This window comes from Oncorhynchus keta, chromosome 36 (assembly GCF_023373465.1).
Source record: "Oncorhynchus keta strain PuntledgeMale-10-30-2019 chromosome 36, Oket_V2, whole genome shotgun sequence".
In the NCBI taxonomy this organism is placed as follows: Eukaryota; Metazoa; Chordata; class Actinopteri; order Salmoniformes; family Salmonidae; genus Oncorhynchus; species Oncorhynchus keta.
Window position 1 is genome coordinate 5,626,854 of NC_068456.1, and position 27,404 is coordinate 5,654,257.

General features: G+C 41.9%; 1 protein-coding gene across 5 annotated transcripts; it reads right to left on the reverse strand.

The window, feature by feature from the left end:
- Positions 1 to 2,724: 2,724 nt before the first annotated feature.
- Positions 2,725 to 27,404, reverse strand: LOC118369516 (eukaryotic translation initiation factor 3 subunit A-like). Of its 5 annotated transcripts, none has more exons than XM_035753951.2 (23): positions 27,229 to 27,404; positions 25,012 to 25,202; positions 23,903 to 24,039; positions 23,230 to 23,393; positions 20,172 to 20,371; positions 19,094 to 19,302; positions 18,757 to 18,928; positions 18,381 to 18,485; positions 18,111 to 18,209; positions 17,549 to 17,665; positions 17,007 to 17,192; positions 16,330 to 16,677; positions 13,983 to 14,087; positions 13,727 to 13,840; positions 8,522 to 8,644; positions 8,118 to 8,271; positions 6,970 to 7,169; positions 6,451 to 6,539; positions 6,333 to 6,350; positions 5,801 to 6,198; positions 5,398 to 5,560; positions 5,034 to 5,221; positions 2,725 to 4,747 (listed from the first exon to the last, which is right to left on the reverse strand). In XM_035753951.2, exons 1-23 carry the CDS (start codon positions 27,275 to 27,277, stop codon positions 4,536 to 4,538), a joined length of 3,741 nt encoding a protein of 1,246 aa, XP_035609844.1. In that variant the 5' UTR covers positions 27,278 to 27,404; the 3' UTR covers positions 2,725 to 4,535. The 5 variants fall into 5 exon arrangements, with proteins under 5 accessions (XP_035609844.1, XP_035609842.1, XP_035609841.1 ...); XM_035753949.2 differs by having other exon boundaries at positions 5,410 to 5,581; XM_035753948.2 differs by having other exon boundaries at positions 5,398 to 5,581.

A 27,404-nucleotide genomic window follows, 5' to 3' on the forward strand; every position in this document is an offset into this window, starting at 1 on the left:
AGTTTTCTCCTATCACAGCCATTAAACTCTTTAACTGTTGTAAAGTCACCATTGGTGAAATCCCTGCGGTTTAGTTCCTCTACGGCAACTGCATCTTTGTAGTGACTGGGTGTATTGATATGCCATCCACAGTCTAATTAATAACTGCACCATGCTCAAAGGGATACATTTCAACGTTTGCTTTTAGTTTTTTACCCATCAACCAATAGGTGCCCTTCTTTGCTGTGAAGCATTGGAAAACCTCCATTGTCTTTTTGTTTGAATCTTTGTTTGAAATCCACTGCTTGGCTGAGGGATTTTACAGATTATTGTATGTGTGGGGTACAGAGATGAAATAGTCATTAAAAAAAATCATGTTAAAATGTTTAATTGAATCCATTTTAAATGCAGGCTGCAACACAGAGAAATGTGGACAAGTTTAAGGGGTGTGAATACTTTCTGAAGGCACTGATATAGACCTAGCCTATTTAATTATCAAAATTGTGTGTAAAGATGAAGCATTTCAAACTATTTCCCCCCCAAAATAATAAAGTAATCGATGATTAAGTCACAACATAGGCTACGATGCATTGACATATCTAATATAGTAAGCTAATATAATCATGTAATATTTTTCCATGTTCATCATAGCACAGTTGGTAGAGCATGGCGCTTGTAACGCCAGGGTAGTGGGTTCGATTCCCGGGACCACCCATACGTAGAATGTATGCACACATGACTGTAAGTCGCTTTGGATAAAAGCGTCTGCTAAATGGCATATATTATTATTATATATTATTATCAAATTGAAACGGATGAAAATAGCTGTTGAGGCAGAATAATTCCTACAAACTATTCTAGAGTCAACATTTTTGCATAATGACTATTGAAAAAATACACGTGTAAAATATTGCTGAATGATAAGCTTTGTAAAGTAGGACTAGTATTTTCTTCAGCCTTTACGTAAAACCAATACGCTGTATCATAACATTTGCACTCTGCTACACTTTTGCGAACTAATTCTGTCGAGAAAAATAGAAGCAAACATATTGGCCAACACAACTTCCCCTATCTTCATAATCATAGCCCTAATATTGCACACTTTAATCGGCCGTGATTTTCGAAACTAAAGGTGTGCGTGTTTGTGTGACTGTGAGTGCGTGTTGACATATCCCACCTGATTTTTCAGACTACGGTGTTAGCCGACTCCTTTTAAATTGACGTGAAAAACAGTTTACCCCAGTTCCCTATAAAGGTAACTTTTTTGAAAGAAAAAAACAACCACAGATGTGTACGCAACGGAATAATATTTATGCATTTGACAGCCCTATACTTGCAGCATATATCAAACAATCTACATTAGCCCTATATTTGATGAATTTTATTTTTAGCTTTTTTCGTTTTGTATTTTTACATCACCCTTGCCTTTCTGGTTTAGGCTATGTAGCTACTTTACATGACTTTGCTTCAAATACAACTGCATTTCAATACCTCAAGAGGAAATAGTTGTAGCGCATTCCTTGCAGAGATCACTGCAAATAGCCTCCTTCCATGGTGGCAAAATAATATAACATATTCTACACGCATTTCAGACACGTCACAGTTGGCCCACCACTAATATATCAAATCAGGCCTAAGATCCAAAATCACACAAATATGTCTATCGAACTAATGAGGGGGAGTGTTATGGTTTGGGTAGTTAATAGGACGCGTAAAGAATGGACACAGACTGGTTGCATGAAAATGTAAGATTCGAAATTAAACCAACCGTAGCTTCTTTACACATTCTTATGGGTCGAATCCAAAGGTCAAACGAGTAGGCCTACACTCGATGGGGATGGGACTGGGAGATGATTGAACCCTTTGTTACATAGCCTATTCCTACATAATTGTATAGCCAGCCTAGACTACATAAACCCACAAAGAGCTTTGTTACTTGTTTTTACATTCTCAAGTAGAAACATGTATTTCCCCTACAGAGAATTAAAACTAACAGGGAACAACTTTTCTCAAATGAAGTAACCTCTGGATTTAAGATTTTCAGCCATTTCAACTGAGATAGAAGATTAAATGCGATTCTCTAGCTTTCACTCCCCCTTATGGATTTAAAAGGAATGGACTGCTGTAAGAAATATGGTGGAAACTCTCCCCAGCCATGCTCACTCGAATCCAAGGGTGTAAACCCTATCAGTCCCGAGATTCTAGCAAAAATCGACATTTCATTTATCTGACTTTCATTAATCCAGCCCTTATATTTGTCCTCACAGTGAATTGTTTTACCATTTCATTTTCAGGACAACCAGGGCTACAAGTAGAACACAAAACGATTTGATTGTTGCATTCGTGACTTTTATTTAAAAAGGACCAAGTGTAAGAAAAACTCTACAAAGAACAAGCTATGCTCTAACCAACCCTTCAGGCCTCGAGCAGCAACAGAGAAATAAACTGTTGCCCAAAGTACTTTGTTAATAAAGGCTTCATCTATAAACATGCAATATGGTTGAATGATTTAAAATAGAACCAGACACTAGATATTGACTGAGACCAATTATACCGAACAAAAATATAAAAGCAACATCAACAATTTCAAAGATTTTACTGAGTTACAGTTCATATAAGGAAATCAGTCAATTGAAACAAATTCATTAGGCCCTAATCTATGCCTGGGCATGAATTGCCCCACAGTGAATTGTTTTATCATTATATTTTCAGGACAACCAGGGCTACAAGTAGAACACAAAACAATTTGATAGTTTCATTCATGACTTTTATTGACAAATGGCAATTAAAAAACAAGGTCTGCCAAAGCAAAAGCCTGATAAAAATGAAGTCATATGAATGCTGTTAAGTACAGAAATGATTTGCTCACTGGGAAATTAATATCTAAATAGTCAGTGACAACTGTGTGGAGTTTGTGACAGCAACTAAACTGGACAGTTTTATCTCCATCTCTTCATGCAAAAACTCAATCATGGACACTCTTATTGACAGTTGTGGCTGCTTCGTGTGATGTATTGTTGTCTACCTTCTTGCCCTCTGTGCTGTTGTTTGTGCCCAATAATGTTTGTACCATGTTTTGTGCTGCTCCCATGTTGTCATAGGTCCCTCTTTAATTAGTGTTGTGGTGTCTCTCTTGTCATGTGTGTTTTGTCCTATATTTATATTTTTAATCCAAGCCCCCATCCCCACTTGAGGCCTTTTGGTAGGCCATCATTGTAAACAATTTGTTCTTAACTGACTTGCCTAGTTAAATAAAGGTTAAAAAAAGAAAAAAATAACTATGTGAGCTTATTACAGTATTATAGACACTATGTCCTGGGATTTCCTATGATCTATGTAGAAGAGCCTTACCTTCTAACGACTCTTGTGAGCATCACAGATCAAAACATGTCACGTGCAAGTTTGTGAAAGTCTCAGCTTTTCATAGATTGCTTTTAATAGTTTGTAGCTTGAACCATTCTGACTCTACAGAGGTTTTTGTATAAAAGACCTGGCCCCGGCCCTCGTCTCACAAACACCGCTCTAGTTCAGCCCCCATTAATCACAGACAAATGGTTTATCTACGGATCCAGAATAGACAAACAAAAAATGAACAAAAATATAAACGCAACATCAACAATTTCAAAGATTTTAACTGAGTTACAGTTCATATAAGGGAATCAGTCAATTTAAATAAATTCATTAGGCCCTAATCTATGGATTTCACATGCATGGGCAGGGGAGCAGACATGGGTGGGCCTGGGAAGGCATAGGCCCGCCCACAGGGGAGCCAGGCCCAGCCCATCAGAGTTAGTTCCTCCTCCTCAGACGATCCCGCAGGTGAAGAAGCCAGATGTGGAGGTCCTAGGCTGGCGTGTTTACACGCAGTCTGTGGTTGTGGGGCTGGTTGAACGTACTGCCAAATTCTCTAAAACGACATTGGATGCAGCTTACGGTAGAGAAATTAACATTACATTTTCTGGCAACAGCTCTGTTGGACATTCCTGCAGTCAGCACGCCAATTGCACGCTCCTTCAAAACTTGAGATATCGGTGGCATTGTGTTGTGTGCACATTTTAAAAGTGGCATTTTGTCCAGAGGACAAGGTGCACCTATGTAATGATCATCCTGTTTAATCAGCTTCTTGATATGCTACACCTGTCAGGTGGATAGATAATTTTTTGCAAAGGATAAATGCTCACTAAGAGGGATGTATTTGAGAGAAATGTGTATATGGAAAATGTGTGGGATTTTTTATTTCAGCTCATGAAACATGGGACCAACACTTTACATGTTGCGTTTATATTTTCGCTCAGTGTAGATACTCTTAAAAATGCACATCAAAATGGGAATCAACTACTTTTTAGGTTAAGAAGCAACTTTAACAAAATACATATTCAATGGCAATAGAGATAGTTGTTGATGAGATGACACATTTGATTTAACAATAAAACAGCTTTGCTATGCCAAAGTTTTCATCAGCTCATGAAAAGGTTAAACCACAGGCAGGCGACAATAAGGGGTACATTAGCCATTGCGGGGCCATTTTGAAGCAGATGCTTTGAGAGAGGGTGGACTCAGCGGCGGGCCACAGTGGTCCAGCCGTCATCGTCGGTCTCGTCGGTGGTCTTCTTAGGGCGACCAGCGTTCTCTTTGTCTTTCTCGGAGCGCCAGGAGCTCTTCTCTCCGTCCTCTTCACGCTCGCCCTCTCTGGGTCTGGGAGGAATCGGACGTTCCTCTTTACGCTCCTCACGCTTGTCGTCACCAGCACGGCGCCAGGAGCTGCCTCCTGTGTGCACAGAACCCCGGGGATGGCATCTTAACTCTTAAGTGTTGTTTAAAAATATCTCCTCCAGACTGGAAATACCACCACAGGACAGGGGTTACAGTGGTCTTGATTTTCATGGTATAGGCAATGAATGATAGTATTGCTGCATTAACAGGTTGATGCTTGATACCGGTTGACGCTTGCAATAAATACAGAGCAAGTGGGGACACCTGCTGGCTAAATGGTTTAAAATGAAAGCTTTATAGTAAAACTTTAAACGGTCTGCAGAGGACTGAGCTCATCTTACCTTCTTCAGGCTCTCTGCTGGGTGGGGGGCGGTCACGGTCATCTCTGCGATCAGGTCGCTCTCGACGGATAGGAGGGCGGTCCTCGCGGGCAGGCTCTTCCTGACGAACAGAGTCTCTCCAGCTTTTCTTTGGCGCCTCATCAGCACCTGGCCTTCTCCAGGCACCACCACCTCCACTACCCTCCTCCCTGAAAACAAAGAGGTCCCCCATTACTCCACAAAAAAACCTACACCTCGTCATAACACACATATGCTACTTTATTTTCACAATATCAGTGAAACCATCCACCCGTTTAGGGCCACTCCTGATCATATGGTATATGAGCCTCCATTATCACAGCAGTGCCGTTTGTAGTCCACATACTGTGTGTCTGACCTGGGTGGGCGGCGCTCTGGGAAGCGTTCGCTCTCCTGTTTTTCCTCTCTCTCCTCCCTCTCGCCCTCTTCGTCCTCCTTGCGGCCACCACCTTCGCGGGGTGGACCCCAGCTCTCCTCGCGGGCCTTTTCCCTCTCACGCCAGCCACCACCTGAAGCAGACACCAGAGCAACTGCCCATGATCCAGCACAACGTGTGAAAAGAACTGGCAACAGTTGCCACTACACAAACATTTACTATTGGAAGTTCAATAAATAATTAACAGAATTACAGGAGAACAAGTATAAGGGCGCTTTCAACAACAACACACTTACTACACAAGACAAACATGCAACCACATTAATTCAATGATCCATATTTGGAACAGATTAAATGAAAAACGCATCCATACCGGGCCGGACAGCAGGCTTCCATGGCTTGTCGTCACGGGGCCCTCCCCTCTCGTCATCTCCTCCTCTCCTGGGGCCCCAGGTGTCATCATCAGCCCCGCGTCTGGGGCCCCTGGACTCATCCATGCCTCTGCGGGGGCCATCATCGAAGCCTCTGCGGGGACCGCGGTCCTCGTCCCCTCCCCTTCTGGGACCACGGTCATCATCCCCAAAGGTTCTCCTTGGTGGACGGTCCTCATCCATGCCTCTGCGCAGGGGGCGGTCGTCATCCCCGAAGCCCCTGCGTGGGGGTCCACGGTCATCGTCTCCGCCACGGCGAGGGCCGTCTCCTCCTCTCCTGAAGGGTGGCTCTCGGTCTCTGTCCTCGCCGACATCCTCGCGGCCCTCGACTCTCCAGTCCCTAGAGAGACAGAGCGAACGTACAGCACAGTTATAAGACAGACATGTCACTTTAACCAGTGAACACAAACATACAAAGTATTTTAAACCAGGTAAAATACTTCAAATTTGCAATCTGAACGAAATCCCACTCACTTAGCCTGTACGGTGACACTGTAGAGAATAATAGACCAGTTTTTGATCAGTGAACACAAAATGATTTTTAACCAGATGAAGAGCTTCAAAAGTACATTCTGAATGAAACCACACTCACTTATCAGGCACGGGGCGACGCCTCTCTGATTCAACCTCGGTGCGCCTCCTCCATCCTCCTCCTCCCTCCTCCTTCTCAGCGCCCCAGTCCTGGAGAGGAAAAGAGTGTCCAACACGGAGTGACGGGTTTCATTACCTTTACAACATAATTATGATAATTTTATCCTACTCAATATACCTTTATCTAAGCTCATTTTCAAGTTAACAGGGTACTAAGTCAACAGGGTGAAGGACTACATTCACATTGTGACGGGTGCCTGTGCTTGTCGCTCTCAGATCGCCGATGAAATAGAAGTGCACTTCATTTCATGTCGCTCTTTGAGCGATCAATGGAGGAGAATCATCACTGAGCAAACAAAACTTTTAAGTGACTTTGTGTCCATTAAAAGCGCAACATAAAACCCATGTATTAATATTAGATATTGATCTTAACACCCCTTGAAAAGTGAGTCATCTTTGACTCAACAGGCAAAGTGAGGCTGTGGGAAAGTGCTCTGGGAGGAGATGTGTAGTAGGCTACCTTGGCTTCTCCTCTGGGTTTCTCCTCGGACCTAGCAGGGGCCCTCATCTCCTCTTCCCTGCGTCGCTCGCGCTCCTCAATCTCCTGCTGCCGGGCGCGCTGCTTCCTCTCCTGCTCCTCCAGTTTGGCAAGGCGCTCCTGGTACACCGCCTCCTCTGCCTCGCGCGCCTCCTGCTCGATGCGCTCACGCTCCTCGCGCTCTGCAACAACACATGGATAATACGTAGAACACAGGACCACTGAAGACTTATGGGGCAAGCGTCACATTGGACACCTAGACGAACAAACTCCAACCAAAAACCACACTGGACCCAAAATCTAACCTACCTAAATCTGTGCACATAACTCAAGTTTTTGCACACATCTTCAATTGACATCAATTAAACTATTCCACCAAGGCCTAAAACTAACACCTGCAAAATGCGGGCATATTTTGACATTGGAGGGTAAGACATCTATTTCACCAGCCATGTTGGTGGCAGGTCAGGGCTACACAGTGAGAACGTTTTACTCGCATCTGTGACTAAAAATAGTCAAATATGATCACATTTATAGTAAAAATAAATGCTGCAGTAGCTGTTTTCAAAGTATTTCTGCTGTTTTGTTCCATAGCTGGAAAATTAATCGCACAAAGTCAAAGAACTACGAATCCTTGGGCACGTGAAGAGCTGAGTGAAAGAATCATTTTTAGGAGCGTTGCACACAGGCATAAAAGTGGGTCTAATTTACTTGATACGAAAGCCTACTTTGTCCTTCTGTTTCTTGGTTATTTACATTGTTTTGTTCACAAGCTAGGTTGTTCTTCTAGGGAAAAGATAACGCTTCTACTAGTCAGACTCAATCTCACAGGCAAACATGACGAGGCATGTTACCACGGTAACCTCCCGTCCTTCAAGTGGCTGGTAAACATTTTTGCATCATCTGTGATATTTTGGTTAAAAGTAAAAAAATAAACAATATACCACATTACTTCTAACTAGTAATACATTTAAAAATTATATTTTGGCTGGTAAAAAAATCGCACTCGCTGGTAGATTGCCCTGTATTCCACCCTTTAAGAGAAACTCAGAGGACTAGATCTACGTTAATTTGACAGTCATTCTATATATCAAGTAATCTCTGGACCTGAGCGGTAACTCTTGAGATACCTTTCTTGAGCTGCTCCTCGTGGATGCGCTGGGCCTCCTCCTCCTTATTGCGGTAGAAGGTGTTGCGACGGTCCTCTTTGCGGTGGATCTTCCTCTCCTCTCGACGCTTCGTCCTCTCCTCCACCAGGCGCTCCTGGAACTGTTTCAGTTTTTCCTTGGAAGGTAAAGAGCAAAGACACTTTAGGCCATACGCATTCAACTCATAACATTCTTACTGAGGTGTATTCTGAATATGATGAAAAAGAACACCGGAAAAATAACTTGTGGTGGAACACCCTTGACACTGGTATTACTTTTGTTTGGTTATACCGGCTTTCTTAGTAGCGATTGATAATAGCTCTTTAATGTCATTGCCAATGGGCTTATAGAATCTGTTGTTTCATGCACCTTCATATGGCGTTTACCTCGTAGATGAAGCTGCGAGCGTCGGTTATTTTGCCCACAAAGTTCTCCTTGTCCTGCATCATTCTGGACATCCTCTGTTTGTGCTCCAAGGCCTTCTCACGCTCCACCTTCATGTTGCTGATCTACAACACAAAACACATGGACCATAAAAAAAAAAAACGATTACACAAAAAACATGGACCAGTCAGCCTGACATCACTAGAGCGCTCAGTTCATGCATCCCATCTATGATGGCTTTAGGGCTGACACGATTTAGTCGACTGGTCGATTTGGTTGATAGTCTGTTGGTCGACCGAGATTTCTTTAGTCGAGCAGTTGCTAAAAGAAATTTCGCACCTGTCTGAGATGACTGATCCATTGTGGAGGTCATGGGGATGGCACAGTCCATCAGTCTAAGACATGTGATATTGAAATTGTATATGGTTACATTACGTAAGAAAAATGGAGCAACACTAATAAAAATATGATTATTTTATAACAAAATGCGCCCTCCGGCGTTGGATAGTGGTCACTGTCCACGGTTCAGAAATACATCAGTGGGCTGTTGAATTGAGGCCCTTTTCCTTGACCATGTTGCTATGTGCATAATAGCAAAGTTAACCAGCATATTGGTATTGAGAACAATGCAGCAGCAGCAGAATGAGGAGATGTGAAAACTTGCCATTGCCTTCTTGTCTACGAAAAATGAAGAGAGGAAACCAACTTAATTAGGTCTATAATCAACAGCCTAACTGTTAAAGGTGCCTGGCTTTATGAATCATCAATAGATCTACAGAAATTATACAGATCCTGCTTTCGTTGCCTGTTTGTTTGTTTAATAGCCTACTGATACCATAAGCCAAAAACGTCACGCAACGACATTTCAAGTAAACAATTTCATCGTTTAAAAAAATATATTAAAAAAAAATGTACACTGGTATTATTTAGAACTGCTCCAAATTGTCAGAAATATTATATTTATAATAATAACGCTCCTTCCCAACCAGCTACGGATCTGGGAACAGTTTCTATCTCTTCAGCGCGATGTCTCCTTTCAATGGGGCGTTTCATTGTGAAAATCGCGCGCCCCCTCACCCTTTGGCGGGCTAAAACCTTCGGGTCATGCGAAAATACATGTACTCTCATGCGCGCGTCACGTCTGGAGCTCTCTTTGTTCCAGGATTCACCAAACGATGTCAGTTTGTCTGTTCGAGCTGAGAATTGTTTTGCACGCTTAGAACATCCTAAAGCTTGATTCTGCACTTAGTTTGACCAGTTTAGTCGACATATAATATGTAATTTTGAAGTTTTGATGCGCATCCCCTAGAATTTTGGCTGCATTTCAGCCGGAATTTGTCGCGTTTGATAACCCAAAGACACAGACTTGAAAGCCAAACGCAGTTTTTGGTAAGTATGACTCCTTCCACGACTTCTGATCGAAGAACATCAAAGGTAAGGGAATATTTATGTGGTAATTTTGTGTTTCTGTGGACTCCAACATGTCTGAGCGCCGTCTCATATTATTGCCTAGTGAACGAATTCTGTAACGTTAAAAATAAATGTAACACAGCGGTTGCATTAAGAAGCAGTGTATCTTTCTAACTATATGTAGAACATGTATATTTAGTCAAAGTTTATGATGTGTATTGCTTGTTATCTGACGGCGCTATCATAATTTCATAACATTTGAGTAGCATTTTTTGAACATGGCGTCATTGTAAACAGAGATTTATGGATATAAATGGCATATTATTGAAAAAAACATAAATGTACTGTGTAACATGTCCTATTACTGTCATCTGATGAAGATTTTCAAAAGGTTAGTGAATTATTTTTCTTTTAATCCTGCGTTTGTTGATTGCATCTTTTGTTCAACATGGCTATTCAAATTAGCTGTGTCTTTGGTGGTGGTTTGACATAAATATGTGCTATGTTTTCGCCGTAAAACATTTTAGAAATCTGACTTGCTGGCTAGATGAACAAGGTGTTTATCTTTCATTTGAGCTATTGGACTTGTTAATGTGTGGAGGTTAAATATTTCTAAGAATATTTTTGCATTCCATGCGCCACCGTTCCAGCTGAACGGGGGAGGTGGCGTTCCCCTAGGGGAACACCTCGCGTCAACAGTAACTTACTTACCGTAACTTACTTTAGCCTATATTTCAATGCTTATATAGGCTTCTGCAGCAATCAATAAGTCATAAGTCATTTATGTCATCACAAAGCATAGGAGTCATTCATGATTTGAAATGCAATCAATCATTTTTTTTAAAACTAAGTGAGCCTTGAATAATTAGCTTAAACAATAAATAAATCGTTCCATTTCGGAAATTGCATTCATGAATGAATGCAACTGTTTTTAGTCTTTGCTGTAATAAAGGCTTAGCAAAAAAACGTTACAACAGACTCTCTGGTACGCTTATAATTTATTTAGTGTTCTTAACATTGTTCCAAACGGTCAGAGAAATTATATTGTAATCTATACAGCACCTGTTTGGCACAAATAATATGCACACAGCGCTTGCTCCTTATCTTCTTTTTCTTGATCTCCAATATTTTCCACAATTAGCTAAATTTATTCCACACATCTGACTTTCCCTTTACCTCCTGAGCAACCAGTAAGCATTCCCCCGTTTCAAGTTTCAAGTTTATTTGTCAGGTCCTCTGCATTCATTTTGCTCTTACATGTGTTATGTTGTTCTGAGTTTGTTATAACCAATTTGATTATGATACGCTATAGGTCAGGCTCTATTGTGCCCTATTTGGACGGGATTAGTTTACTGGGGGAGGTTGGGTAATGTAATTATGTACAGAAGCACAAAACATCACATCTGTAATTTTTGTCCCGTCCAAATCTGCCATGTCAGTCATTTTTACATGGCAGGAAAGCAACAATTCCAGGCGGAATAGCCTTTTATAATACTAGTCCTGTGCTAATCAACATCCCTGTGTTTTGGGAGAAATGCCTGAGTTTGACAGACGTTTGCTCGCGGTTTAAACAAGAAAACAAGAAAACAATAACTGATTCGATAAATGTGCATAAGCTATATTTGAATGGTCTACATGTAGCCCATCAACTTTCACAGTGAATGCTTTTGTTTATATGTTTTGTGCATAGGAATTGAATATTGCCAAATGCATCAGTAAAACATTTTGAGGCTATTTAACCTGTTGAGTGTAGGGGGCAGTATTTTGATGTTTGGATGAAAAAATGTACTCAAATGAAACGGCCTATTTCTTGTCAGATTATGATAGAAAACACTCTTAACGTTTCCAAAACTGTCAAAATATTGTCTATGAGTATAACAGAACTGATATTGCAGGCGAAAACCGGAGGAAAATCCAACCAGGAAGTGCTGTTTTTCCTGAAACCTCTCTGTTCCATTGCATGCCTTCCATCCATTTAAAGGGATATCAACCAGATTCAGATTTCTCTATGGCTTCCACATGGTGGGAACAGTCTTTAGACATAGTTTCAGGCTTTTATTCAGAAAAATGAGCGAGAAGGATCACATTGCATCAAGTGGATGGCTGGGTGCCAGCAGAGTTTTGCATGCGCAACAGCTTGGAGCAGACATTTTCTCTCTCTCTCCTATTGAAAAAGCTACGGTCCGGTTGAAATATGATCAATTATTTATTGTAAAAACAACCTGAGGATTGATTATAAAAAACATTTGACATGTTTCTACGAACTTTACGGATACTATTTGGAATTTTCGTCTGCCCGGTCTTGACCGCTCGAGCCTGTGTATTTCTGAACATAACGCGCCAACCAAATGGAGGTATTTTGTATATAAAAAGAATCCATGGAACAAAAGGAACATTGAGTAACTGGGAGTCTCGTGAGTGCAAACATCCGAAGGTCATTAAAGGTAAGCGATTAATTTTATTGCTTTTCTGACTTTCATGACCAATCTACTTGGCTGCTAGTTGTTTGTAATATTTTGTCTACTGAGAGAGATGTCCTTACATAAACGTTTGGTATGCTTTCGCCGAAAAGCTTTTTTGAAATCTGACACACCAGGTGGATTAACAACAAGCTAAGCTGTGTTTTGCTGTATTGCACTTGTGATTTCATGAAAATTAAATATTTTTTTGTGATGAAATTTGAATTTGGCGCTCTGCAATTTAGCGGATGTTGCCGAAAATGATCCCGGTAACGGGATGGGTGCAGCATCAAGAAGTTAATGCAACCCTTGCTGTTAATAGATCACAAAACAGCATACAACTGACCTAAATGCTTGGAAATGATAAGTTAACTTTCTCATCCGTAGCCTTAAAACACATCTCAAGTGTAATTGCACTGTTTAGATCATACCTGAAGGCTAGGGGGTCATTTAGGAATTACTGCAGATCGCTAAAATATCCTAATGATTATGACCACACTTCCTCAATTCAAATGTTATGGCGACACTATACCAAAGACAGTTTGATGTGGTTTAGAAACTTCGGAAACAAGCTTGAGTTATCAGTGTGGCCTTATCTTCACGCCTAGAATAAAAACCTCCAAGCTTCAGTCATAATTGTCGATTTACATAACAAATAATCATAATTACAGGGGGCAGTTTGGAAAAAACTTATCCCGTCCGAATCATCCTTCGGAATAGCGGGCATTCTAGAGTAATAATTACATAAACCAACATTCTCTAGTAATATTAGTCCTATGTGAATAAGTATTTGGTCACATGCATGTGATTCCTACATGTGTCATGTAAAGACAGCAAGGGTTGAGGGAATAGGAAATGTTTTTCCTACATTTCGATAACTACTCAGTCAGAAATGGCTGTAATTATGTTGCAGGCTCAGCAACACGGAGAGCGCGATAAATACTGTTGATGTTCTGTGATGTTCTGTGGCTGCAGCAGGGAGGAGAGAAAGACAATGGGTGCTAGTCACACGGTCATTCGCTGTCTTTTTTTTTTATATAAACACAGCGCAAGTCTGAGCCCGGCCAAGCACAATCAAATCAATTGCTGGTCGGACTCCCTCTAGTCATTTGTGTGTCTTAATTATTGAATAAAAGAGTGTGATTAAAGCTTCAGACAAGCTCAGTGAATATAGTCGATTTGATTAAAACACATAAGATGTGTCAGTATATGGAAAAATACACGTTTTAAGAACAGATAACTCCAGTTCGACCAAGATTTTTTTTGGGGGGTCGGGGACAGCCCTAGATGGCCTAGGATTTACAAAGGCACAGACACTGAAGAAATATATTGCCATACCCTCTCCTCCTCTTGGAGCTCCCATAACTCCATGTCTTTGACACGCTGCTCCTCATAGGCCTTCTTGATCAACGGGATCTCCTCCAGACGTTTGGCACGCTCAAAGTAGTCAATCTGCAAGGACCAGTCCACACATGAAACAATGTTGAGTGAGTCATTTCACCCCCTAGTAGAGGTCTTTATGTATCACCTGTTTGTGTAACAGGCAAGACAGAAAACATGGAATCGCCTAATTTGCAGAAAATTCTGTCTTCACCTTTTTCTCCTGGTTCTTCAGGCGGTCTTGAAGTTCTCGCTTCTCCTTCTCCAGCTGCTCTACCTGCTTGGACATGATGAAGTCAGGGTCCAGGTCCTCAAGGTTCTGTACAGAGGGTGGTTAAGAGTTAATTTCATCATTGTACATCCACAATTATTTTCCAAAACCCATTCTAGATTGTATCTACATTCCAGGTTTACACTTATGGTACTGATACAAGTATGACCCATTGGGAGAAAACTTCGTCTTAACATCATTGACATAGAATTAGAATACTAGAATGAACAATAACCTTCTTATGATGGCATAAAGGTCAGCCATTTTGGTCACGGAGTTGGGCAACGATGGTTTTCCAGATGTGTTTATATAGTGTAAACTAATTCATTTTAATAATTTAGCTGCATTGTATGTTTGTTAGATAGCAAGTCAAATTAACTGCCAATAAGCCAACATTCCATTCAAACAATTATGTCAACATGATAGGATTTAGTCAATTGATGATAGGATTTAGACTAGCTGTAAATGCAACTTGGTACCGATATGGTATCATATACACTAAACAGAAATATAAACGCAACATGTAAAGTGTTGGTCCCATGTTTCATGAGCTGAAATAAAAGATTCCAGAAATGTTCCATATGCACAAGCTTGTTTCGCTCAAATATTGCACACAAATTTGTTTACACCTGTGTTAGTGAGCATTTTGGGATGCTCTGGATCAACGTGTTCCAGTTCCTGCCAATATCCAGCAACTTCGCACAGCCATTGAAGATGAGTGAGACAACATTCCACAGGCCACAATCAACAGCCTCATCAACTCTATGCGAAGGAGATGTGTCGCGCTGCATGAGGCAAATGGTGGTCACACCAGATACGGACTGGTTTTCTGATCCATACTTTTTTCCCTTTTTTTAAAAGGTATCTGTGACCAACAGATGCATATGTGTCTTCCCAGTCATGGGGGGCTGTGCTCACTAGCATGGATGCAGATTTGGGCCTAAGGAATTTATTTCAATTGACTGATTTCCTTATATGAACTGTAGAATCTTTGAAATTGTTGCATGCTGCATTTATATTTTTGTTCAGCATAATAGCACTCACAGCTTTCCAAGAAAACTAAATCTGAGACATTTATGATCGGTTACATATAGAGGCTATTTAAACAGAAAAATCGGTATAAAAGCAGTATTGTACCTTCCTAATATTGAGTTGCACACCCCCCTTTTCCCCCTCAGAACAGTCTCAATTCATCAGGGCATGGACTCTACAAGATGTCGAAAGCGTTCCACAGGGATGCTGGCCTATGTTGACTCCATGGCTTCCCACAGTTGTGTCAAGTTGGTTGGATGTCCTTTGGGTGGTGGACCATTCTCAATACACACGGGAAACTGCGGACGGTTAAAAACCCAGCAGCGTTGCTGTTCATGACACAAACCAGTGCGCCTGGCACCTGCTACCGTACCCCGTTCAAAGACACTTCAATCTTTTGTCTTGCCCTTTCATCCTCTCAATGGCATACACACAATCCATGTCAACACACAATCCATGTCATAATCTATGTCAAGGCTTCAAAATCCTTCTTTAACCTGTCTCCTTCCCTTCATCTACACTGATTATAGTGGATATAACAAAGTGACATCAATAAGGGATCCTAGCTTTCACCTGGTCAGTCTGTGTCATGGAAAGAACAGTTGTCCTTAATGTTATGTACACTCAGGGTATTTATAACTATATGACAATATTTAAGGTTGACAACTCTATTACATAACATGCCTTACTTTTATTTTCCTGCATAAGTAAAATCTGGATTATACCTCTACTGCCCTTCATTCCAATTAAGACTGGTTTGGATATCTCCCTGACCAATATGGCTGCCATTGTCACCCCATTCAGGACCTTCGAGATTTTAAAACATAGCCCCTCTAGTAATCCAAAAGATGCACTATGCAGAAATCTCTCGTCCATTTCCTAGTTGCTGAAATTCTAATAGTTTACCTAATTTCTGTTTATATGACAAAAAAAGCAAGTAGAGTCGAGAATCATTGTACCATCTATACCGCTGTGAAATATATTTTCCATAACCCAAAATATTGTGCTTTTAGCTGATGTACCACACCAAAAGTAAAAGACACAAAAACTAAACTTAATGGAAGCAGAGCACACATAGAACAGATCTACCAATTCTTAGACTTGCTTTCAATGAAAATTACAGATCTATAACGCACATTTCTATGGTGAATTTGGTCAATCAAAAAGTTACATATTGCAGCTTTAATAGGATCACTAGGGTTAATATGTTTGATCAGTGGCATAATGTACAGCTTATTTGAGCTTATGTGTAGTTTACCTCTATATCAAAGTATTTGAATGCCTTGGCTCCCAGCTCTGTCTTCTTTATCTGCTCCAGCCGCTCGCGCACCGTCTTCTTCTTGATCTGCTCGTGCTCCTGCATGATGCGCTCCTTCTCGCGTTCCTTGGCCTCCTGGCGCAGGCGCTCCTCTTCCGCTTTGCGCACCTTCTGCAGCTCCGCCTCGCGTTGTTCCAGCTCCTCCTTCTCCCGCTGGATGTTGAGGTTCTCTAGGCGCTCTTTGCGCTCCTCGATGGTCTGCCGGCGGGCCAGGATGCGCTGGTGCTCCTTGCGGCCATTCTTCAGGTAGGCAGTGATGGCCAGATGGCTTTGCTCCTCACGCTCTTGCTGGAAATGGCAGACAAGAGGGTAGAAGAGTGAGAGACAGGGACAGGTTTGTTTGAGCGAGAATTAAATGGAGCAACAGAGATTGTGCATGAATGGGGGATTCATGCGGTATCAATGTGAATTGGTGCTGTGTTTGTATGTATATGCATGGAACAATACATACAATATTGGCCCTAAATACCATAGAATAATTTATGGAATGTGCATCGGGGATGATAGAAAAGCAAGTCTTGATAATAGATCAGGGAGGACAGCGACATTGTCGACTTGACGTTTTTAGGGCTTGCAATCCATATCCAAATGCTATCTCGACAGGGGGCTGTGCTCACCAGCATGGATGCAGGCTTTATGACCTGGATCGCCTTGGCCAAGGAGGACGACATGGCTGTCAGCTGGTTCCGGATCTGCGCCGAGGGCATGTTCTGCAGGAACGGACCCACAGGAGAGTCCTCTTTGGTTGAGTAGTTCAGGTCTGAACCAAAGCTCAGGTTTCGAGTGGTGTGGTCAATTCGAACCTAGAACAGACGGTTTTTTGTTTTTTTTCACGTGTACCATTCTCACTGCAGGCTGTTGAGTGGAGAACGGCTCATGATAATAACACCTGGAAACCATGTGTTTGATGTATTTGATACAATTCCTCTGCAGTCATTAATACATGTCCGTTCTCCCCAACTAAGGTGCCACCAACCTCCTGTGACCATTCTGTGTAATATAAACAGAAGTGTTCATCTTTTAGTTGTGGAAATACTGATTGAATTCAAAGTGTATCGGTATGAAAACATAAAAACGGATTAAGTTGAAAAGTCCACTTTGTATGATTTTGCACAGAGAATCTCATTGTTTCAGGCAAAATCCATGTCCAGTACTCTACCTGCAGATCGCAGTGTCGGGCAGCATCCACAATGGAGCGCTCCAACTGGAAGGCATCCACAAATGGAACCAGGGAGGCCAGACGGCTGAACTCAATGCTCTGATAAATTTGCGCCACCTAATATCCCAATAGAATAAACCGTGTTCAGTGATTAGCTCATAGGACCACAACTTACATACAATACATTACATGTGTTACAAAGCATTTTGTTACAGTGACAACTTGCATTACACACTATAGCGGGGATGGGCAACATCTTGAGGCTCGAAGGCCATATTAGGACTGCTTTTTTTGTTGTTGACCAATTTGTGGGCTGGAAAAAGAGCAGTTAATTTAAAATACATAGAAAGTATGTAGAAGTTTTAATCGTCTCGCGGGCCTCCTGGTGCCCGTCCCTGCACTATAGAGTTACAACAAGGACAACAGACATGGTTAATAACAAAGTTCAATTACATTTTATTTGATTAGTTATTGTTTGACACATTTTCGTGACGTTTAACTATGAGTGAGATTAACAGACCATCAAGTATAAAGGGCCTAAGACAAATGAGCAATAAGTCACCTGCTGCAGCAGCCGGAGGATGGTGTTACTCTGCAGGTGGGGAACGTACTGCTGGAGGTCCGCCTCTTTCTCCGACTGGTCTCTCACCCAGTTCAACACCTAACAAGAAGAAGGGTAAATTAATCAGCCGTGTAACAAATAGCTGTCGTTTTTAGAGGAATTGTGTTTATGCATTGTACATTGTGTATTGTTTTTTTTTTGTACAGTTGCAAGTCATATTGCCCAATGTCGCGACACTATAGCTTTTCTGAATCTGAATTCAAATGTTACCTTTGCTACTCTTCCACTCAGCTTCAGTGGGTGGAAGTCCATCTCCAGCCAATTGTACAGCTCCTTCACCTCAGGTACAATGTACTGCAGCAAATTGAACCTCACCTGAAGGTAAACATAACACACACATAGCACTCAGTGAACCTCCCCCGACAAAAGCAACAGCAGTTGGTTAACGTGTTTGTTTTCATTTTCAATTATGTAGTAAACAAACATATCTGTACGTGTTGTTCACAAGACTAAAACAAGTCTAGCACTAAAATACAAACTCCTAACATTGTCTGACATTCTGTCACCTGCCTCTTATACCCAGCCTGCTCACAAACAGAAATCACCATAGTTATTTCTATACTGTTCCATGCACGTATGTATATACCATGTCATTGATGAGGCTCTGGCGGGTCGGTGGGGACTGCAGGCCCAGTAGTGTGGCCAGCCTTCGGTGTTTCTCCACGATGATGCCATCCATGTCCAACAGGCGGGCAATGTCCGTGCGCTCCGGGGTGATTGGAATGGACAGGGTGGCAAGGAGCACCCTTGTGGACATCCTGAGGAAGAGAGAGAAAAGAGAGCCAGCCGTAAGCACCTGCCTGACCTGCAACCTCGGATCTACCTATCAAACATTGACTTGTGAATGACCGTTCTAGTAATTATATTTCTACGTGCCACATATTCCAGCAGAGCAGAGACTGTTAAGGACTGGGCTAGCATACCTCTGCATCTCCTCCTGGGTGAGGTTCTTGCGCATCTCCCTGGAGAGGTGGTAGAGGCGGTGGAGGGTGCAGGCGTGGAACAGGGCGTTCCCAGACTTCCAAAACACAGTGGACACCTTGTTGTAGTAGTTGGCCATAAGTTGAGGCTTGGGAGGCTTCTTGGAAAGGGCAAAGAGACCATGGATGTCTTCCACAGCCTTGAAAGCTTCCTGTAAAAATCAAAAATCTAATTTCACCATTCATAACACATAAAATCAATGTTCATAATAAAATGTAGATGAAAAAGGGCTTATTGAAAAAAGAAAATGGACGAGGAAGTATTCTTCTCCCAGATGCAACCGTTACAATATTGCAAGCTAATTATATATGCAGTGATGGAACTCAAGGCTTTTGGGCACTGGCCAGCCGGGCTAGTAGACTAGCTAAGATGGTACTAGCCCAGTTTATATAGTCATATATGCGAGGTGAGCGCCCAGAAGATATAGACCTATGTATTTGCTTTTAAATTGGAAATGACATAAAACAGAGTCGGGCATAAAAACATATTGGACAACCTCTCATTCCCGGAACATTTCACAATGTTTAAATTATGTTGTAACTACTATTTGTTTGTCAGTTGTATTTTTTTTTTGGTGTTGGGGGTGTTTGCAAAAAAAAGATTATTATCTTTGTTGCTAGCTACCAACGACAACTATTCACACACAGCTGTCAAACGCAACAATGTTCCCATGACAACCAAATTAAGCTTGTGTGTGTATCTGTTGACCCGCCGCCGCGAAGACAGAGGATTGAAGCTAATGGTCAACACGCATGCCAATCAACTACACTGTAGCTAGCTACGTCAACATGAGCATTCGCCAGACACCAGCTAAGAAGCCCGCAGCTAGCTTGCCCGCCCACGCCAGAGCAGTAATTAGACTTTTAAGGTGGAGTTGTTGTTGTAGAGAATTTTAATACAGGTGCAAACCACAGCGGTTTATAAAACACCTTACAATGAGTTTCCCTCGCTCTCTGAAAAATACTTGCCTCAGGCGAGCAGGCGAGCTCAATTTCCATCCCTGCATGTATGACATCATACCTGCCAGAGCTCCATGGCGATGGCACTGTCCAGCTGCACCAGGCGTGTCTCCAGGTGCATAGACTGGCTCTCAGGGTTGTTCAGGTTGATGGCCGTACTCTGGTTGTGGTGGCGCTGGATCTGACCCAGATGCATGCGTAGATTGTCGCACAGCTTCCGGAACTCTGCCTTACGGGTGTACTGAAGGCAGAACTTGAAAGCTGTGGAGCACATCAGGATATGGTTAGGATGCAGAGCAATATACATATTGTTTCATTTACATCAACGTTTAGAACACTGACAGTTGTTGACTTTAGCTTTAATTATGAACCATAATAAGTTGTGATATTACATTTTTGTCCGATACCGATATCCAATATTTTATTTGCCCCCCAAAAAACTATACAGTTAACCAATATACATTTTTTTTGCTGCCTTTTAAGCATTCTAGTACATTTAAATAGTTAGACCGCTGCGTCTGTGTGTGTGTTAAGGCACTGCATCTCAGTGCAAGAGGCATCACTACAGTCCCTGGTTCGAATCCAGGCTGTATCACATCCGACCGTGATCGGGAGTCCCATATGGCAACGCACAATTGGCCCGGCATCACCCGGGCCGTCATTGAAAATAAGAATTTGCTCTTAACTGACTTGCCGAGTTAAATAAAGGTCACACACACACACACACTGACCAAAAAGTTATTTTGTTGGCATGTATGTATGTCCCCATTACCAGTAAAGCATAATGAAATCCCATTTCTTTCACTTACTTGCTGTGCTGTTTTGTTGTTCATTTGTTCAGTCGTTTCATTCTAAACCAGGATTTCTATGGAATACCGTTTGGGTCTTTGCGTCTCAAAAAAGATACACGTCAAATAACACTTTTGACTAGTCAAATAACATAACATAATCTGTTTCAGGAGCTATAGTTAGCTAACTATATAGCTAGGTGTCATCATCTAAAATAACCCCAATTTCTAAGACTTCTTATTTGATTAATGGTGGTCGGACCCATTTATGTGAAGCTAGCCACAATAAGGATTAGCAACAATCGTGGACTTTGCGGTTAGCCTTCAAAATAAAAGTGTGGCATAATTCTACTCTTTGTATTCATTTGGATCAGTCAATTAAATACTTTTATTTTGAAGGCAAACCACAAATTCCACTATTGTGCCTAATCCTTTTTGTGGCTAGCTTCACAACACACACACACGACCGGTCCGGTAGAGCCTCACTAGCCCGATGAAGCTAGCTGGCTGCTTTTAACGTTAGCTTTGTGCAACAGGGTTAAGTAGCTGGCAAGCTACTTATTTTGAAGTTCAATTTCAATAGGCGAATAACAAGTGGAAACATAGCTAATACTTACTAACAAGGATTCCTAAATCATTGCTAAGAATAATGAAAATGACTGCCGTTTCTACTGGTCATTGTTTTCAGGCTGGTTGTATTGGTGCTAGCTAGATACCAAGCTAAAGCTAGCAACCCCAGTTGCGGTCAAACAAATGATGCTTTATTACCAACGTGGTATTGTAAACACATAGTTCGTTGCCGGTGTTTGCTTATTTGCAGACTGTTTTGTACAGCTTTGACAGTGCTACTGTATCTTTTTTGACACACAAAGACCCAAACGGCGTTCCATAGTATGTATGTCGTGAAGCTAATAGCAGTGACGCTACTACTTTGTAACTTCAGTAGGGCAACATCTGAAAAATAGCGCACTTGGTAGTGTGTATCGGTGCTCGACCAGTCGAGGAAAACCAAAAATCACCCACAACAGAGAACGGTTGATTGTCAAGGGCAATGATTTCCATTATCTTGGCTTTAATGGATTTTGCCTTTGAGTTGTCTCGCTGATATTGTCTTACTCTTTCAAATGACTGCTCAACTTGTTGACTGCTCGATCCACACAGCAAACGTGGGCTAGGTTAGGAATGCTGTGTCGCACATGTAGCAAAAATGTTTACGTGCCGTTATTACGTCACGTACCTACGTTACATAGGTATGCACGGTAGCTTTGACATCGGTTTTAACACAGTGTTAAACTAGACATCGGGCCGATTCCAATTTTGGCATTTTTAGCTAATATCGGGCGATTCCTTTATATTCACCGATATATCGTGCATCCCTAATAATAACACTTCATACTGTGATATGGTGACAGAGTGTGAGTAAACCTAACATTAGGAAAAAAACTAAGTCACAGCATACTACACTTACGCATCTCAGACTAATATATATTTCTAATAACAAGTTTGTTAGATAATATCAAACCTACACTCAGACCAGGCACGGGTATGAAATGATTGTTATTTTCAAATACAATCTTTTTGGGCTTACTAATATTTTCCACCCCCCCCCTCCCAACCGTCCTCTCTGACAAAAATCTGCAGCGGCTGAATCTAGTTACCAAGCCCTCATGTACATCATCCGGGTGGGAAATGAACACCCGCTACATGTGGGTAGATTTTGGCATTGGTGGAGGAGAATTGACTATTTCCCTAGCCATGTTGGCGTTTAACACAGCATTTGGGGGGGAAATAAATAAATCCAAAACCCAAATGTAGAAGTTTAAAGGAGCAGCTGAACATTTCTGTCTCACCTACATTACTCAAATATTTGGGTACATAGTGCTTGATTGAACATGGAACACTCCAAAAACTTTTATTCATAAACTTTTAGTCATTCCTTATCATTAAAACACTCAAATAATTGCATTGTGCTCCTAAACAGACGTATGTACTCACTGTAAAAAATGTCAGCATTAGAGCCCTGAACTAATAATAATAAATAAGACTTATCACTTGATTTGTGATGTTCAGTTGTAGAACTGTGTCTGTTTTACTATTGTATCTAAATGATTGGTTAATAGACTCCGGTCACAAAAATTCAACTGAGCAATATACCACATTACTTCTTACTAGTAATACATTTATTGTTTTATAAACACTACAAAGCATGTTCATCCATTATTTGTTATTTTTGGTGTAATTAGATGGATTTTTTTTCTGCCACAGTGGCTGTTGGACCAAAAAGTTCATTTCCCACCCTGTACATCATGTTAATATTCAGATTATGCTCACCTTGTTGGGCAATGTCATGGTATAGGCGCTCCACCTTGGAGTTGTTACGCAGCAGGTCCAGGCATTGGCGGTAGGATTCCCACAGAAATTTCACCCAAGGAGTGAGCAGCAGACGGTCTGTACGATCCTGGGTGTCTTCACCACTCACAGCACTCAGAAGTACACTAGGATCACACAAGAAGTTATGCATCAATACTTGAGCTCACAGAACTGCACCGTCAACATTGTGGGGTGGCAGGTAGCCTGGCGGGTAGGTGCTTTGGGCCAGTAACCGAAAGGTTGCTGGATCGAATCCCCGAGCTGACAAGGTACAAAATCTGTCCTTCTGCCCCTGAGCAAGGCAGTTAACCCACTGTTCCCCGGTCGCTGAAGACGTGGGTGTCGATTAAGGCTGCCCTCTGCACCTCTGATTCAGAGGGGTTGGGTTAAATGCGGAAGACACATTTCAGTTGAATGTATCCCCCTAGTCAGTTATACAACTGTGGTGGTATACACCACCACTTGAATGGTTTACAGCAGAGGTGAAGCATGACTGTTAGCATGGTTACCACCATTAAAGGTAGTAACAATAAGTGTGCAGATAGTCCAATATATCTGAATTACAGTATCAGCCCATCACAATAAAGTTTTAATAGTCCCATACCTCAAAGCTATTTCCTGGTTAAATAAATACCTCTCAGGAGTCTGGATGTTGTCAAGGTCCTCAATGTCCAGGACCATCTGCTGTGACTCCCCCTTGGCGGTCTCGGTCTTCTCCTCGGCCAACTTCAGGTAGGCTCGAACCACATCCTCGAGGGATTTGATGTTCACCTACATCACGAAATAGAGGCTCATGCATAAAGGCCCAGTGGAGTCAAAAAATGTATTTTCCTATTTGTAATATATACACAGTGCCCGTCAAAGGTTTGGACACACCTACTCATTCCAGGGTTTTTCTTTATTTGACCTGGCCTCCACAATCACTTGACCTCAACCCAATTGAGATGGTCTGGGATGAGTTGAACCGCAGAGTGAAGGAAAAGAGACCAACAAGTGCTCAGCATATGTGGGAACTCCTTCAAGACTGTTGGAAAAGCATTCCTCATGAAGCTGGTTGAGAGAATGCCAAGCGTGTGCAAAGCTGTCATCAAGTCAAAGGGTGGCTACTTTGAAGAATCTCAAATGTAAAATATATTTTGTAAAATACTTTTTTGGTTACTACATGATTCCATATGTGTTATTTCATAGCTTTGATGTCTTCACTATTATTCTACAATGTATAAAATAGTAAAAATAAAGAAAAACCCTTGAATGAGTAGGTGTGCCCAGACTTTTGACTGGTACTGTATAAAATGAGGTTGGAATAATACTGTGGAAATGATGATAGTTCTATTTTAGTGTAAGAGCTGCTTGAAAAGAGCGCCTGAAATTTCTGCCTGTTTTGGTGGGGTGGAGTTTCGGCCTGGCTGGTGGCATCACCAGGCAGTAAATTAGTTAATAGACCAATAAGAAAGAGTTCCAAACCTTTCTGCCAATAACAGGTAGTTTTCAGTTTTCCAATCCCCACTCAGACCACTCCCTGACAGTCCAATCAAACTTATTGTTTGAGAAATTGCTCTTACTAAGAATCTATTTCTTTTTGACCATTTTAATTGAAAACAATCACAGTAAGATATTTATTTGATATTGAGATAAAAACGTCTGCAGTGGACCTTTAACTCCGGCAGGTGAGTGACGAAGTAGGATCAATAGTATCCAACATTTAGGGTTATCAAAGAGAGGGCTGGGTGTGCTTCCACTGACCTGCTGGCAGATGTTCTTGTACTGGTAGAGACCCTCCTTTGCCAGGTGGCTCTTGCGCAGGTCAACACAGAGCTCCAGGTACTTGACCATGATGGGCTCGTGGATCTTCTGCCATGTTCGATGCTTTTTGCTCTTGATGACATCGTACAAGACATCCAAAGCTGGCTGCTTTTTGCCAACCTCCAAGAACTCTGTACAAACACAGCAAATTACATAAAAATGGAGGCAAACAGCATAATAGGTGAGTCAGTTGCTACTAACATGTATATTCATGGGACACCAAATGGTTTAAAAACCGATCTGATAGATGAAGGTAGAGCGCTCAACCTAACCATTTAGCGAGCTACTCTTTAGCCTTTGAAAACCTGTCTTATTATACATAGGGTTTTCAGCAGTTAGCTTCCCCCACGGTTGGCTGCGTGTGAACTACAATTCCGACGCTGTATTTTAAAGTTTAGAAACATCAATAACCATTGCTTGCAAAACAAAAATATACACTTACTGTACCAGTTTTGCACAGATCCGTACGCTATGTGCCTCCAGTTGATGAACTACACTTCTCCAGTTACGCTTACACACGTGTTAAGACTGCGCTAGACAGCTAATTGGCACTGGTGACCACCTATATCTTCCATCTGTCTTCCTTAACAAAAGATCCCCGACCAGAACATACTATCCTCAGAGGCACTAAAGCAGTTAGCGTCTATGAATGGGGTAGCTACTCCCCAAACCAGCTATATGTTGACTAACAACAACTATTGGTACTACTAAGCGACAATATAACATCAAGATATGTCAACTGACTCATTAATCCTAATTAAAGGTAACTAGCTAGCTAGCTAGCTACTGCAATTGATTGATAATCTTAGTATGGCCTTGTTTTGGTTATGCAATCTTTATTTTATTTAACTAGGCAAGTCAAGAACAAATTCTTATTTACAATGACGGCATACCATACGACCAAACCCTAACCCGGACGACGCTGGGCCAATTGTGCACCACCCTATGGGACTCCCAATCACGGCCGGTTATGATACAGCCTGGGTTCAAACCAGGGTCTGTAATGACACCTCTTGAACTGAGATAGAGAGCTTAGACCGCCGCGCCACTCAGGAGCCCAAAGACAATTCTAAAAAAACATTAACCAGCAGCACCTGTTGCTTTTCAGTTGATATTTCCCGATTGGCGCAGCGGTCTAACAAGCTGACCACAGCGCTCTCCTTGCAAAATACATTTTGAAATCTATGTTATTCAATTATTGCACCCACACTGCTCGCACGCGCCAACGAACATCTGCGTTGCCAACCAATGAGGAGATGGCACGTGGGTACCTGCTTCTATAAACCAATGAGAAGATGGGGGAGGCCGGACTTTCAGCGCGATCTGAGTCAGAAATAGAAAGGACTTCTATTTTAGCTCTTTGTAACCAAACGCTGGTTGACGCCGCAAGCAGCGTGGGTGCAATAATTGAATAACATAGATTTCTCCATTTATTTTGCAACGCTCGCGTGTAGTCAGAAGGCACTGCAGTCCCTGGTTCCAATCCAGGCTGCATCATATCCGGCTGTGATTGGGAGTCCCATAAGGCGACGCACAATTGGCCCAGAGTCGTCCGGGTTTGGCCGTTGTAAATAAGAATTTGCTCTTAAGTGACTTGCCTAGTTAAATCAAGGCTAAATGTAAAAAATAAAAATAAAGTATAATAGTTAACTAACGTTACATGAGGCCTAAACCGATTAGTTACGGACATCAAAGCGAGTTTGACAAGTTGCTCACTGTGTCACTACTAGTTAGCCGCGTATTATCTCAGCTTGACGATGACGGGATAAGTTAATACGTTAGCCCTTCAGGGCTAGGATGTGCTGATGTTTAAATGTATCTAGGTCAGTGTGAGCAAAGATGGCAGGTACTTTTTTCATGTCAGTGGGACAATCTGATAGTTTGTGTGATTTTCGATTTCAAGCGGCTAATCTTGCTTAATTGGCAGGGCCATGACACATTTAACGTCATTGTGGGTGGTGGAACCCTAACTCTTAGGCCTTGTGACACTGGTGGCCTGAACGAGCGTATACTTGAAACATGGCTTCCCCGCCATGCGTAGCAAGCTGTTACGTTAACCATGGCAAGCCAACAATGAATACACATAACTTGGGCTAGCTAGTGTAGCTTGCTAGCTAGCAAGCGATGACATCTAGGAAATTACCCTCTACGACTCACCATTTGCTCGTTTGAGAGCATTCTCCGGTCGTTGGAAATATGCCGGCATTTTATGACCTTGCTCGCGGAATGAAGAGAAGGTTGGTTTAGGTGAATTTGACTAATTTCACCGGTCCATCCGAGCCAGGCATTCACCCACTCTACAAGCTCCTGGGAAAGGAATTAACCTCGTGAGC